We start from the raw sequence: 16,145 nt of genomic DNA on the forward strand, positions 1-16,145 counted from the left end.
GCAAGAAACTTGTAAATACGGCTGTCTTCCACAGTTTTCTTGTGGTGGTTGCAGTCGTCAACCGATTTCCATTCGTATGTGTTGAAGATGTCAAGATCCTGCCACAACCTTTTCAACGAATTGAAATATTTGGTGACGGAATCATCTCCTTGACGAATCTCTCCCAACTTCAAAGTTAATTCGAAAACTTGAGATTGATTTCCTAGGTCAGAATACATCTGACTAACATTATCCCACAATTCTTGTGCAGTAGGATAGCACATGTAATTAGAGCTTATATCCTCATCCATGGAATTGACCAACCATGTCATAACCATGGAGTTTTCAGCGTCCCAACTGTCGAACAGCGGATCATTAACAGCAGGAGCCTTCTTGTCACCAGTGATGTAACCGATCTTTCCTTGCCCACGGATATACATCCGGACAGATTGTGACCAGCGGAGAAAATTATCACCATTTAGGCGGATGGTGGTGATTTGGACAGAGTGAGAGTTGGACGTTTTCACCGGAATGGCAGCGGCAGGGGTTGAAGTGGTTTCGGACGTGACTTCCGACATGGCTATGACGGTTTTAGGGCTGCTGCGTTTTTTGTTGCTCTGATACCAACTTAGAAAATATGAGGAAGAAGAACTCCGAAAATATGAGGAAGAAGGAATATATTTCTGTTATATTCAAAACTTCTTATTTTACAAGACCAAATGACACTCCTTATATAGGAGATATTACAAACATCATTATAACCCATTATATGCCACTTACATATTATATATTACCACTATCTACCACTATCATATTATATACATGCCACTATCTACCACCAACACCACTATCATATTCTATACATGCCACTATCTACCACCAACACCACTATCATATTCTATACATGCCACTATCTACCACCAACACCACTATCATATTGTATGCATTAACACAAATTTCCAGCACCATGATACCAAATCAAAGGCCATTATAGCATCTCCACAAGTAACTTTCATTTTTCATTTATGAGAATAAGTTGATAATTGTTTATGTTGAGTGCAGCATGGAAATGTTTTCTTGACTGACAAATAATAGAAAATTTCATAAATATCAGTACAAAACAAAACAAAAACAAAAACAAAAACAAAAACAAAAAAAAGGAACAGAATTAGTATGTGACAAAAACAGCCTATGAGAAGCATAGATTCTTCTAAAAGGGAGAAGTATCCGTATCGTACCAGTATCAAATTCCGATACTCCTCGAATATCTTATCCAGATGGAAGAAGTGTGACAGAAATGGTGAAGGCATCTAATTTACAAAGAACAAAACTAATTTATAATTGTTTCTTTTTCAAAGCCAAGTTATCCAATATGTAAATAATTGCAGACCAAAAAATACTACTTCCAATCAAATTCAAATTTTAAAAATCCGATTCCATGGAGAGGAAATATTACTAATATCCACATTCAATGGGTGCTCAGAACTAGCCATCATAACTTAACCTCACAAAAAGGGACTAACATACAGCTACAAAGTCCATTCAATAAGCTAACCAAAGAATCGGTGTCCAAAATTTAAAGATTATTCATTTAGAAATGAGAAACAACCACCTTACCAACATAATGTAGTATCAAATGAAGCAGGATTCACTAATCATTCTCCCCTTATGAAAAGTCCCCAACACAAAAGACAGCAGGACTACGTGCACTTGACCTAAACCAATAATCTCACTCTTTTACATAATATACATATTTGTGAAAACTAGTGCTTCCATTTGTCAGGCATCCTAACAAGAGATCCATGCCATCCTCGTACCTCTATGGACAAATTATCCAAAGTCTTTCCAAACATTATGTTATTTGTTCTAACTACAACATTTTTTTTCCAATTTTTTCTCTGAAAGGCAGTGTCTCATCAAAATAAACAGTAAGTACAGTCTAATTTATGACAACATGAAAAGCATCAGCAGAGAAATCGTCCTGGTAGCAAACACCAAACCAACATAACAAGGGTTAGCTCTGCAGCTGGTCTACAAGGTAACCATCCATTACTAACTGGCTTGGAAAAAAAAAAAAAAAAAAAGAGTAATCCCTTATCAGTTATCACGGATCAAAAATACATGGTGTGGAAATAGCAGTGGGGGATCTCTTTACTGCCTACATCCATCACAAGAAGCAGAAAAGGGTCAAACAAGGTTGCTAGCATCGAAGATAGCTACCATAAATGAGAAAGTGGGAGTTCGGAATTGGCCAACAAGCTCTTGCCACAGGAGAGGAAAGCAGGGCATTCTGGCCTGTAGCATATAACATCTTATAAGAAGGGCCAGTAGCTCAATATAATTTAAGGCCAGTTGCTTATTAGCATATGAAAAAGAGGGCAGACGGATGTGACCATCACATCCCTCATTGAATCTATCATTCTAATCAATACTAATTACTGAGAATTTGAACACAGAGACTTTACAAGTAAGAAAATCCCTTTCTTTCTTATTAGTAAAGCACTACTGCAAGGTGCAAGTAATTAATTGAAGTGACATGACCTTGAAAGCTCCCTAGAACTAAGTGCTTTTCAAAGACAGAAGTCAAGGCACTATAATGGCAGATATATGCCTTCTCTATTATTAAACAAGTCTCGAATTTCTTGATGCGACATGACCTCGAAAACTCCCTAGAATTAAGTGCTTTTCAAAGACAGTAGTCAAGGCACTATGGCAGATATAAGCCTTCTCTTTTATTAAACAAGTCTCCTCCCAAAGCCCACCCAATGAGCCACAATTAAAAATGAGCCCCGTATCGAGACATGGACATTCCCCATGCTACAGTTCCACACCCATAGAAGGGAACAGAAGGCAAGGGCTAGAAGGAAGCATTTTCCATTCATTTGGCAATGAATCAATACGCAGGGAAAGTTTTTTCCCTCAGAAATCAATATCAGTAATTACTTAGCAAACAATTCTCATTGGTGATATTGAGAGTCAAAACCTCACAACAACCATCTTATAATGGTAAATGAATTAGGGTGCTCAGGAAATAACAGAATGCTTCTAATTCATATTACCCTACCTTTTTTTCTCTAAAAGGTACTTCCAAGCATTTTGAGCAGAGTTTCAAAGTACAAGTGAGACTGGAAGGTTTTATGAAATTCCAATCAATTAGTCCAGAAATATTCAATGAAGAGATATAATGCCAAAGCCCTTGATGTTAACAAGATATGATGCTTGGCATGAATAAGTATAGAGCTTACGAATTGGGTCCAGTTATACCACAATGTAAATGCAGCGAGCTCATAACTATATCTGGAAGGGTCTTATTTTATTTAATGGCTTACAGTGACAAAATACAAGGATTACAAATGAAAAACAAAAATCCAAATGATCTGGAAAACAAATATGAAGGGAAAAAAAATATTTACCTCCACAAGTGTCAAAAAGCTCTACAAAATCCAAAGATTGGTCAAGAGAAGGGTTTACAATACCCAACTCCCAACTGTACAAAAAAACTTTTAAAAAAAATTAAAATAAAACATATTTTTACACAAGACAGACAGAATCACAAAAAATAGGTTCAAAGTTCATCCACTTCTGATACTAATTCAATCAGAAAGATTACGAAGCATGCTAGGTTTTCCAGGTTTTTTAAGAGGTTATTGACATACCAACAAACCCCCACATATAAAAGAAAGACATGCATCTTCCTGTGTGCATAGAAGGAACTAAATGGTCATAAACCATGCCTAGATACTTCTTTTATTTGAAGAATCAGTCATCAGCTAAAGTTGGCCAAGAGAGAAACAGTATCATGATGTGCACACAATTTTCTAAAATATAATTCAGCACAAAAATCACATCATCGTAAGGCACCCTGTTTTCACAAATCAAGAATGCAAAGAAAAAATGGGTGTACTGAAGAACCTGGGATCTTTCCAAATGCTGTGATAATGAAAATTGGGAATAACAAGAGTTGCATTAAGATAGCCCGCCACAGCAACAGCATTGCATATCTACAACACACAGACAGCAACATGCAGAGAATGCAAGTGAATAAAGCTACAACATTGAAATCCTTCCACCGGACACCAACATGAATAAAGCTACTATGTAAGTTTAAGCATTATAAATAAGAAATAAAATGACCAGGACAAAACACGAACCGATGTTCTTTGCTGATTCAAGCCACCATTCGCCTCAATATATATGTAACCATTTGACTCAGGTAAATCTATAATAATACAAACAACTTCACATTAAAATCTGAGGGTAACTACAGGATACACACACAAAGATATGTGCATATATAGATTTGTGGATGCAGCATCATATACATAATGATCCGGATACCAGAAATACAAGAGTTTGGAGAATATAGCATATGTATATACATGAGCATCTCCAATGGTTGGATAGGTAAAGAGCTAGTTGTTGCTATAACTTAGCAATGAATAGTGTTAAAATGCTTTATTTTAGCAATGTTGCTCCAATGGTATAATGTAAAAAAATTCAAATTTTCTCACGAAATTTCAAATCAAAGTACTATATGTGAGTCCCTAGAATGAAGATATAGACATAAAGATTTCAGCTATAGGTAAACCTGTGCTATATTTGACACAATGTTTACCTATAGGTAAATATATAGCAGGCCATATGCCTTAACATTGGAGTGAAAATTTGGAAGCTTCAAGGCAAAATATAGCAATAGCAAGCCATACAACACACCATTCGAGAAGCTCTTACTTGGGATAATATTCCACTTGGTTTGGCCTGATGGATTGTGGGCAATTTTCCTAAATACCAAGCAAAAAATGTGCATCTCATGTAGGCATTTTCCGTTTAAATCTCTAACAGCGTGTGATGAACAGACCACATTGACACAAATTAAAAGATTAAGGGGCTAAATTGTTCAACCAACTACAAGGACCAAATTGACACTAGCCCCAAACTATAGGGGTGTAAAAGGTAATTTGTCCTTATTTATACAGTTTGGATCTCAATGTGGATGCACATTCCACTAGAACAACATGTGGTTGAAATGGCAGGCAAGTCGGTGCAATTCACAGTGTGTAGGGAGGTAGTGACAGCATTATGAAGTGGAAGCAAAATTTAGTTTTCAAAAACTTATTTTCACCAACAGCCGATCATAGCTTCTTTCTACTTGAGGACAAAGTAGTAGAAAATGTTTACAACTGTCATCATAATATTTGTTGGTATTCCATTATTCTTCTTTCAAGCTTCGGAAAGCAATGTAATTACTGTGGGAGTGGTATTCTTATATGGCACCCTTGCTATACTAGACTCTTCAGCCAGTCAAGAGTAGAACCTTCGCAAGCAATATAATATTTTAGAACTTCTAGTATACAAACTTCTCAAACTATCCAAAACCACAAGTACAACAATGCTGAACACTCAACAGTCCGACATTCATTGACTAAAATGAAGATAAAACAGCTACAAATCCTACCACAAATTAGTGCCAAATTCAAATGTGGTCATAACTTGTTCAAATATGTAACTGTAGCAAGCATTTAGTAAATCTTGTAGGCTAAAATAAGGCAAAGCTGCTGAAGCATCTTACCCACAAAAAAAAAGAAGCTGCTGGAGCAATTTTGACAATTCTTGATATAAAACACGAAGTCTATTTATGAAAATCATAAAGTAACGAGGAAATTGTGTAAATAAAAAACACAAGATATGACCAATTCAGTCCAACATATCTGAGTCCTAGCATGTGTAACCATAGTAGTTCAGGGTGAGGATAGTATTCGAAACAAACGAAAAAAAAAGGGATAAATCGTGTGAACTTCATAACAAAATGGATGAAGGTATGCATTTGGAACTTTTGATTCAACGAATGAAATAGAAGACTGTAAATGACTAGGATGTTGAATAAATTTTGCATGCAAATGGAACAACATTTCCAACTTTTCAGACCTAAAGTCACCATAGAGTAATAATAAAAATCAGAAAAGGAATCAGTTCTCACTCTGAACTGCTATATGTCACGAGAAGATAGCACTCATTATTTTCAATATATAGTCTGGAAATGTTGGCTGAGATAATGCAGAATATAAACCCAGGGGGTGTGCTCCCTCCACGGTCTCAAGTTCAAAAACTCCCAAAAATTTCATTGGGCCCCCCACTAGTGGACGGTGGGATTGGTCTCCCGGATTAGTCGGTCCATTGGGCTGGATACCGAGTTATAAAAAGAAAAGAAAAAAAAAAGAGATAATACAGAATATACAAGAACCGGAAAAACTATACCATGCATTGAATAATACTACAATTTTTATACAAAGCAAGCAACATTAAAAGATGACAGAACCAAATATTTGCCAAAAGCTCCGTATAATAACCAGTTCCCAACAGGATCTACACAATTTGATAATATTATACAAAATTATCTATGATCAACGATCAAAAAGAAATGACAAATTTTAATATAAACCGAAGCATAAGAAATATAAAAATGGACCTCTCAAGTTCAATATTGACAATGTTCATACCTCCTGACGATTTTTTTATACATGGTCTCCACTCGCCACCTTTAGGGTGTTTCCATATTGTCAATATCTACAGTAAGTGTGATACCTTACGTCAGCACCAGTAAGTAGAACAAGAGAGAACAATAAATGAAAATGCTATAGTCCCTCGTCAAATTCACATCAAATCATAATTGCAATTCAAAGTTTTATTCATTCAAACCAGCTTCTAGTATGAGATAACGCGGAATTATAAGAGAGGGTGGGAGGGGGGGACAGCATAGCCTAAGACATTAAATTGAATCAAGTGTTCCAAAGCCCTTCAAACAGAGCCCTATTTTGGTGATTATATCAATAAACGTATCACAGCCAGACAACTACATTAAACATATAAGAAACACTTTAGTTAATCATAACAACTTGGACATAGCAACAAACATGTTCTGATAAATACATAGCATATCATCTTCACTGTGAGCCACCATCACCACTAGTGCTCATAGCAATCACCATAGTGGCCTCCAATGAACCCAATGGATACTTTAATCATCATCAAAAGCTGAACACCATCACCATGGCTGTTTTATTGGCCTCTCTCTCTACCTCCGCTCTATTTCTCTGTTCCTCTCTCAAAGATAAAAATTTTAAAAATAAAATAAAAATCACTCTCTCTCAAACAGCACAAGTCATTTACATGGGCTTGTACAATAATAAACAACAAACTAAGCCTTGTATCCCACTCAAGTGGAATCGCCTACATGAATCATTTTTCACCATTCTGCTATTAAGCTATATGCTCAGTTAAATTAAATAGATTCATATTTTTATTTACTACTGCACCCCATGCCAATTTTGATCTTCCTCTACCCTTACCATTTCCATTTATATCACTCTTCTTTATCAATGCATCTATAGGTCTGCTTTGTACATGACTAAAGCATCTTAATTTGTTCTCTCAACTTGTCTTCAATTTGGGCTACTCCTACGATTTCACCAATATATTCATTTCTAATTCTAATTTTATTATTGATTTTGTTAAAATCCACCTACTCTCCACCTACTTCACCCACTTAAACCTACTCCACTAAACCTAACCCACTTAAACCTACTCCACTAAACCTAACCCACTACACCACTACCACCTCACCTACTCCACTAAACCTAACCCACTACACCACTACCACCTCTACTTCACCTACTCCTTACCTACTACACACTCACCCTCTTCTATATATAGGAATCATGAATCATTGTAATATATATCAATATATCAATCAATAATAATACATACAATTTATTCTCTCTCTTTCTCTATACATTATTTCTTACATGGTATCAGAGCTGGTTTAAAACCTAGTATTTTCGCTTCCCCGGCGGGCGGCAACCTCACCTTAGCCGCCCGCCGGACCTCAACCTATTCCGCTGATAAAATCAACAAAGATTTGTGCAACTGTAGTCATGTGTGAGGCTGATGGAGAAGAATTCTTCACCTCATATGACGAGACAGTCTGGAACTGGAAACACTGCAACATTCTGCTCTGGAATTCTGCAGCAGCTAGATTATAGCTTGGTTGAGTGCCAAGCTTTGGTTCTTCCACCCACTCTTGAACTTGCCCAGCAAAGTGTGAAGGTTCATGCTTGTGTTGGAGGGACTAGTGTGCGCGAAGATCAGCGCATTCTCTCCAGTGGGGTTCATGTTGTTGTTGGTACTCCTGGTCGTGTGTTTGACATGTTGCGGAGACAATCACTTCGCCCTGTTTACATCAAAATGTTTGTCTTGGATGAAGCTGATGAAATGCTGTCACGAGGTTTTTAAAAATCAGATCTATGATATTTTCCAGTTGCTGCCACCCAAAATCCAGGTTGGGGTGTTCTCAGTTGCTGCCACCCAAAATCCAGGTTGGGGTGTTCTCTGCCACAATGCCACCAGAGGCTCTTGAAATCACCAGGAAATTCATGAATAAGCCTGGAAAGAGAAAAAGCTCATGCTAGGATTTGCGAAGTGATTCGCTGCAGGAATTTTGGCTTTGGATGAAACCCTTACCATACTCCACTCATTCTCTCCAACTGTTCTAACTTTTTATTTTTATTATTATTATTATTATATCAAATAATCAATGCACTCATGTTCCCCACTAACAGTGTCCACTTTTGACCCAAACCATTTTCAATCCATCATTTCTCCTTCACCTTTTGCACCCCACTCACCGACTCTCTCTCCACTTTATCACATGGGTTTGTCCCTCTCTCTCCTCCATTTGATTTCAAAAATCACTTATTTTTATTTATTTTTTCCAAGTCACTTTTCCTCTTTTTTAAATACCCCACTTTATTTTGAAACAATCGCACTGATGTTTTTCATATAATCCATCTATAAATATTTTTTATCTATTTTCTTTCTCCCTTGTTTTCTTTCATTTTATTTTTATTTTTTCAACAAAACACTCCCAAAAAAAAAAAAAAAAAAAAAAAAAAAAAAAAAAAACAACATTTTACAAACTTGTCATTTCTTCATGCCGGGGATCAACCCCGATCAGCATTTTACACCATAAAAAAAAAAATAATAATAAAAAATAAAAATAAAAATAAAAAAAACACAAAACAAAACAAAACACAACCAACACAAATCGGAACAGTGGGATTTTTCTTCTCGCCTATTCTGCCGGTCTTTTCTTCTTGCCACCGTCTTGGGCGGCCCTTGCCGGTGTTGCCTCCGTGTTTCCCACTCCACTGGGCATGATCACTACTCCCTGCTCCTCCACTGCAGCATATGGCGGCCCTCCAAATCGGAACATAAAACTGGCCTTCAGCTTCAGCTCCTTGTTTTCCGCCTTTAGCACACTTATCTCTGCTCGCGCATCCTTATACATGCGTTGGAGCAGAGCCAGTTGGGCGTTTAACTGCTGCACCTCATTTGTCCTACTCTGCAGCCGGTTCGACAAATTTGTAACCGCAGTCATGGTTTCCACACATGACTTCAAGGTATACTGATTGGCCTCCACATCCGACTGCACCGCCATTTTTTGCTCCACCGACCGCATCGGAAAGTTCAACGGAGCAAAACCAGAGGTGTTTGGTTGAGGTTCACTGGCCACCGCACCAGTTATTTCTCTTGTGGACTCGTTCAGTTCTGGAAAGAGCGTGAGCAGACCACGGGAAGAGGAGGCCATGTTCTGGGTAGCTGGACGGGAAGAAGAGGCCATGTTGCTGAGTGTTTCAGAGACGGGTTGGTTACAGAGTATTACAGAGTTTCTTTCTCAGCAAAGGAAGAGTTGTTTTCAGAGGATTTTCAGAAGTTTTTTTGTCTGCCTCAGCCTCAGCATCAACCTTGGTTAAATAGCGAGGCAGCCACGCGTATCGCGTGTCTCTTGCCACCAGACGACAAAACGGGCGCGCAAGCCAAGGCGCCCACGTGCCTCGCCATCATGTCCGGCACACCTTTTGATGAATTGGGCACGCCTTTTGATGGCACACCTTTTGACAAAATTGGGCACACCTTTTGAGGGTGCAACTTCTACAACGGTCCGACATGACCCTATAAACTGTCCCGACATTAATTTCGGTTAGCTCCTTTATGGGTCCGACAAGACTCTGTAAACTGTCCCGACATAGATTCCGGTTAGTTTCTACAAGGGTCCGACAAGACTCTGTAAACTGTCCCGACATTGATTCCGGTTAGCTCCTTTAAGGGTCCGACAAGACTCTGTAAACTGTCCCGACATTGATTCCGGTTAGCTCCTTCAAGGGTCCGACAAGACTCTGTAAACTGTCCCGACATTGATTGCGGTTAGTTTCTACAAGGGTCCAGCAAGACTCCGTAAACTGTCACAACAACTGTCACAACAGTGTCTGCTACAACGGTCCGACATGACCCCATAAACTGTCTTCTACATCGGTCTGACACCGCCATCCAGTGTCCTCTACACCGTTATGACACCACCCTACAGTGTCCTCTACATGGTTATGACACCCCCATACAGTGTCCTCTACAACGTTATGACACCACCATCCAGTGTCTTCACCAATGGTCTGACACGACCATACAGTGTCTCTTATCCTCTTTTATTTTTATGTATTTTCTTATTTTGTTACTCTCTCCAAACTCAAGTTGGTTAGTTCCTATCCCCCTTGAGTTTGCGGGGGGCTGTTAAAATCCACCTACTCTCCACCTACTTCACCCACTTAAACCTACTCCACTAAACCTAACCCACTACACCACTACCACCTCACCTACTCCACTAAACCTAACCCACTACACCACTACCACCTCCACTTCACCTACTCCTTACCTACTACACACTCACCCTCTTCTATATATAGGAATCATGAATCATTGTAATATATATCAATATATCAATCAATAATAATACATACAATTTATTCTCTCTCTTTCTCTATACATTATTTCACTTAAACCTACTCCACTAAACCTAACCCACTACACCACTACCACCTCACCTACTCCACTAAACCTAACCCACTTAAACCTACTCCACTAAACCTAACCCACTACACCACTACCACCTCACCTACTCCACTAAACCTAACCCACTACACCACTACCACCTCCACTTCACCTACTCCTTACCTACTACACACTCACCCTCTTCTATATATAGGAATCATGAATCATTGTAATATATATCAATATATCAATCAATAATAATACATACAATTTATTCTCTCTCTTTCTCTATACATTATTTCTTACAGATTTATTTTACCTGATAGCTTCTTCTTTTTTTTCTTTTTCAGTTGAAGGTTCAAAAGATTCCACAAGAAGCACTTTTGGATGATTTGTGTCGAGCATCAACCAACATCTTTATATCACACGATGCATGGACTACTTTTTTCAATAAGTACCATGCATGGACAATATCAATACATGTCTAATCAATAAAACAACATAACAAGGAAGTGAGGACACATGTTAGTTTAGGAAGTAAACATAAACAAAAAAATGAAGTTTAGATATGAATCATTGCTAAACAATTCTAAGTCATGTTTTCTCCAATCCAACTTTGTCATTAAAAACTATATAGCAAATAGCAAGCATCAAAAACCACTTGATGCAAATGTAATCTTCAAAAATTAATAATCGATTAGGAATATTTTGATTTAGTATAAAGGGAAATTTAGCCAAAACCCCTCCATTGGACCCTTGTTTGGTGAAAAAGACGACCCAATTTATTTTGCTTCATAAACCCCCTAAGGAGGAAACGCATAATTGAGCAAGGATAGAGTAAAATTCTTTTTTTTTTCTTGAACAATATTGCCCATGCATATATATATATATATATATATCTCACAGAACTCTTTTAACGAGGAACACTTGTATTTTATTTTATATAAGTTTAAAAATGTTTGTGTATGTGTATTTTTTATTGGTTCATCTAGCATGTACTATATTTTTTGTAACAGTAAAATGTTACTATTAGATAGAGTGACATATTACTGTTTACGTCAATTTCAACAGTATATATATATATATATATATATTTTTTTAAGAATTTCATAGTCAACATGAATCTTATTTGATAGATCTTGATGAGAGGATTCTAAAAATATTAATTTTATTAAAAATCGACATTTAAATCAAAAGTTATATTATTTTAAAATTTAAAATATTAAATTACTCACTAAGTATGTTTTGATAATAGTGGGTATGTGTTGGACTTTTCAAGAAAAACTTTTTGTACTTATCCTTAATGCATTAGTTTTATTATGAGGGGGTTTTGACTAAATCTCCCTAGTATAAAATAGCCTAGAATTATTCGGTTTCCAAGTTTGTTCATGGCTTGGTCTATAAGAGTTATACTTTTGTTACCTAGGTATGATATTAATAAGAGTGGTGAGGTTGGGGATGATGTGATCTATAGAATCGACATAGGTTGGCTCAAATGGAGGAGTGCATTTGGCATAATATATGACCAATAAAATTAAAATAAATTTTTTATGAAACAACTACAAGACTATTGATGCTTTATTGAACAGAATGTTGGACAACTACAAGACTATTCATGCCTTATTGAACAGAATGTTGGACAAGTAATAAACAACACATCCATAAAATGAGTGTAGTTGAGATGAGAATACTTAGATGGATGTATGGTAAGTTCGGAAAAGATAGAATTATAAATGAATATATCATAAAATGGTAAAAATAACGTCAATTGAAGATAAATTGAGAAAGAACACACTAAGATGGTTTTGCCATAGATTGTCATCAATCTAAGATAATTTGGGGATATGAGGTTTTGCTTGAATTATTGTGGGTTGTGGGATGTTTAGGTGATAGTGGTGGTAGAGAGACAACAGAAATGTTAGGGGAAGGAGAAGACTTAAATTGATATGGGATGTAATAATAAAAATAAAATAAAAAAAGAATTTATTTAAGTTAAATGTGCATATAGTCCTTGAGCGGGCAGAATGACAAAAAAAATTATTCATGTAACCAACTCCACTTGAGTGGGACACAAAGCTTTAGTTTGGTTTGGTTTGAAGAACATAGCACACCAAACACATAACGGGAAGTCATTTCATGGAAATATCTTCATGTATTGAATAGCATGACTCACTATACTAACCCCAAATCGATTGAAACTACACATGAAGAAATTAGTACAACAGTTTCTTTGCAAAATCGATTGTAAACTGATCACTGAAACAACACCATGCAATTTGAGCAACCCAAATACCAAAACCCTTTCACCCTATACAGTACCTTGCTTTATTTAGTTCTTGCAGCTTACTGCATTATATCGCACACAGAAGCACAGCAACTATATTTCAATCACAAGCACCACCAGTCCACAGCAGAATATGCTCAAATTGCCTTGCTTGGTTACTTGAGAGAACCTCATAATAAAGTAGAAAGAATTAAAGAACATAAAAAAGAAAAGGCATGACATAGAGAAGGACAATGCAGAGCTATTTACAAGAAAGAAACAAACATATCACGCTTCAGTGTGATATAGTTATCAACAGATCTAGATATAGCAAGGTAGCACAACTTTCCCTCAATTCTAATTCAAATTTTCAATCTTTCAGCTTGAACAGCAATCTACAATAAAAAAATTAAAATAAAATAAAATAAACCACAACAGTTTCTGCATAATGTGAGCCAAACTAATCCATCAACTGAACCAAACTTGCTAAAATTGTCATGCATTTTACTACTTGAATACTAATCTTAGCAAAAAAGTTAAGTAGTCAATTAGATCAAATCAATAAGAAGAAAGAAAAAATAAATAAATTGAAGAAATCAAAATCGACATCACTGACCGCATCACTGGACGAATTGTCGGCATCCATTTGGGGACGGAGCTTGGCATATAGCTGCGGAGTGCGGTAGAGAGAGCCGGCGGGGGGGCGGTGCTTGATGACAGGAACGTGGTCGAAGGAGACGGTGCCCATGTAGAAGAGCATACCGGCGATGTAGAGGAGAGGAGCGAAGAGGAAGACGCCTTGTCTGCGGAGGAGGACGGAGAGGAGGAACCAGGCCAAGCGGTGAGCGAGGGTTCGGGGGGGCTGATTACCGAAGGAGTTGAACCGGCCTTGCTTCGACCTGCTGCCGGAGTGTCTGAGCCTATTCGGCGACCGGAGCGGCGACTGCGGCGGCGACGGGCTGTTGTGTCCGCTGCCTGGCAACCTATTGTATGCCATTCCTCTCTCTCTCTCTCTCTCTGTTATCGCGTCATATGAATGAGCAAACACAACACAAAAGCCTCTCTCTCTCTCTCTCTTCTGTGTGTAATGCGTCAATTTAGAGAGAGAAAAACAGTGAGACACAAGGAGGGGGTACGTTATGATCACAATAGAATAGAGATGAGAGCGGATGAGACAGAAGAGAGAGGATGCACGTGCTCTTAGGGGGATGTGTGTAACTGTTGTGGATGGAGATGGAGATGGAGATGGAGATGGAGATGGAGATGGAGATGGAGGTCTGTTGGTGGTGGCAGAGAGAGAGGGCGGGGAGTTGTGGTGGGTCTCCCTCTGTGGAAGGTGTTTGGAAGAAAGGAAAATGACAAAAATATTTTAGTATTAGGAGTGTTTTGTTGCTTTTTCAGGGACGCACATGCGTTTAATCAGTGACAGGATCGAGAAGATGGCTCGGGGGTGGTGACGCCGAATCAGATCCTCTCTTTACTCTCCCTCCCTCCTTGTTTTTTTAATGGTCATAACCGTTTATATTTTAAAACTTATTAGTCTTGCAAAATTTATAAAGATGTAGGTTGATTTTTTAATTTTTTAATTTTTTAATTTTTTTAATTTAAGTTAAAAAATTTAGTATTGAAAGAATTTTTTGATTTTTTAATTTTTTTTATTTTTTTTTGAGAAAAATATAATGATTATGGATTAAATGTAATATTTTATTTACTGTGATTAAAATAGTATATTTTATCTTTTGTGGTTAAAATAACCACAAAAGCCATTACCAAATGGAGTCTAAATATGTTATATCTATAAAAAAAAATTAAATTGATCAAATATCAAAAAATATATGTTTAGAAAATTATTTATTAAATGTTTTTTAAAAATAATATTTAGTTCAATAATTAGAACACATCATTTTTGATATTCGATTAATTTAATTTTTTATAAATATGATATAATTAATAAATTTTAAAATATAAATTGTTCGAACTAGGAAAAATTAGTCTAGGGTCCCTCTCCCACTCTTCGTAATGGAAGAGATCCACAAAATTATTTTTTGATGTTTAAGGTCCCTAAACATATATCGGACAAATTTTACTCTTGGTCTCTCCACCAGACACTCCAAGATCCAACTCTCTCTTCGCGCATCAAAAACCCCTCTCTCAGTGAGCAATCCGTTGAGCACACAGGCTGGAAGTACTGTTCAGTACCTAATGAATGTGACCACGGCAGGGAATATGGTGAACATCAGAACTAGGATTGTTAACACCACAGTGACCGGCACAGTGTACTCCGATAACCAACTGGCGGTGTATCAGGTAGACAGAGTGCTGCTTCCGTTGTCTTTTTTTGTCTCTATTTTGCCTGCTCCGGCACCATCAAAGCCTGTGAAGCAGGCTCCGTCTCCAGTAAGCGACAAGTCAGCTAGTAGTACCGATGCATCGGTTCAAGCTTCCGGTGATGTGCCTCACCGTGCACTCAATATTGCTGTGTGCTTTGCTGGTTTGGTTATTGGGTACAAACCGAAGGCGAAGACAGCGTTAGGGCTGAGGGCGGTGTGTGCATCGTTTTCAACGAAGTCGGGCGGCGGCGTTAGGGCTGAAGGCGGTATGTGCATCGTTTTCAACGGAGTCGGGCGGCGGCAGAAGTGGTGGTGATGTGGTCGGAGGAGGAGGGGATAATAATAATAATAGTAGTATGTCATTTGCGGAGGCGAAGAAGCTGATGAGATTGGTAAATGTGGAAGCGTTGAAGATGAAGCTAGGGGGTGAAGATTGGTACATTTCTCTGATGTTGTCATGGAGGGTAAATGTGCAAAAGTTGTTTTGAACACATGCTCACAAACGTTGCCATCTATCAGCATGTTTCAGTATAACCAGGCTTTGATTAATATGTTACACTGCCCACCCCATGACTCTCTAATTCGGGAGAAATTCTAGAATTTCTCTGGAATAGGAGAATTGTAATTTTCTCTGGTTTGATCAACTTTCTCTGAATGAGTAAAAAAAAAAAAATTTCTAGCATGTTTAATTTTCT

The 16,145-nt window shown here is 37.5% G+C and overlaps 1 protein-coding gene across 1 annotated transcript in view; it reads right to left on the minus strand.

Moving 5' to 3' along the window:
- The window catches only part of LOC114297058 (protein ESMERALDA 1), a 30,747-nt gene extending 16,149 nt beyond the window's left edge, over positions 1–14,598 (minus strand). Inside the window, exons 1-4 of the mRNA XM_028241411.2 lie at positions 13,737–14,598; positions 6,477–6,543; positions 4,131–4,198; positions 3,892–3,980 (exon numbers count right to left, since the gene is read on the minus strand). Of these exons, the coding sequence (XP_028097212.2) occupies positions 3,892–3,980; positions 4,131–4,198; positions 6,477–6,543; positions 13,737–14,117 (605 nt within the window). The 5' untranslated portion in view covers positions 14,118–14,598. The remainder of the gene's footprint in view (positions 1–3,891; positions 3,981–4,130; positions 4,199–6,476; positions 6,544–13,736) is intronic.
- Between the last annotated feature and the right edge of the window lie 1,547 nt (positions 14,599–16,145).

Source organism: Camellia sinensis, chromosome 5 (genome assembly GCF_055761805.1).
Source record: "Camellia sinensis isolate YWXY chromosome 5, ASM5576180v1, whole genome shotgun sequence".
In the NCBI taxonomy this organism is placed as follows: domain Eukaryota; kingdom Viridiplantae; phylum Streptophyta; class Magnoliopsida; order Ericales; family Theaceae; genus Camellia; species Camellia sinensis.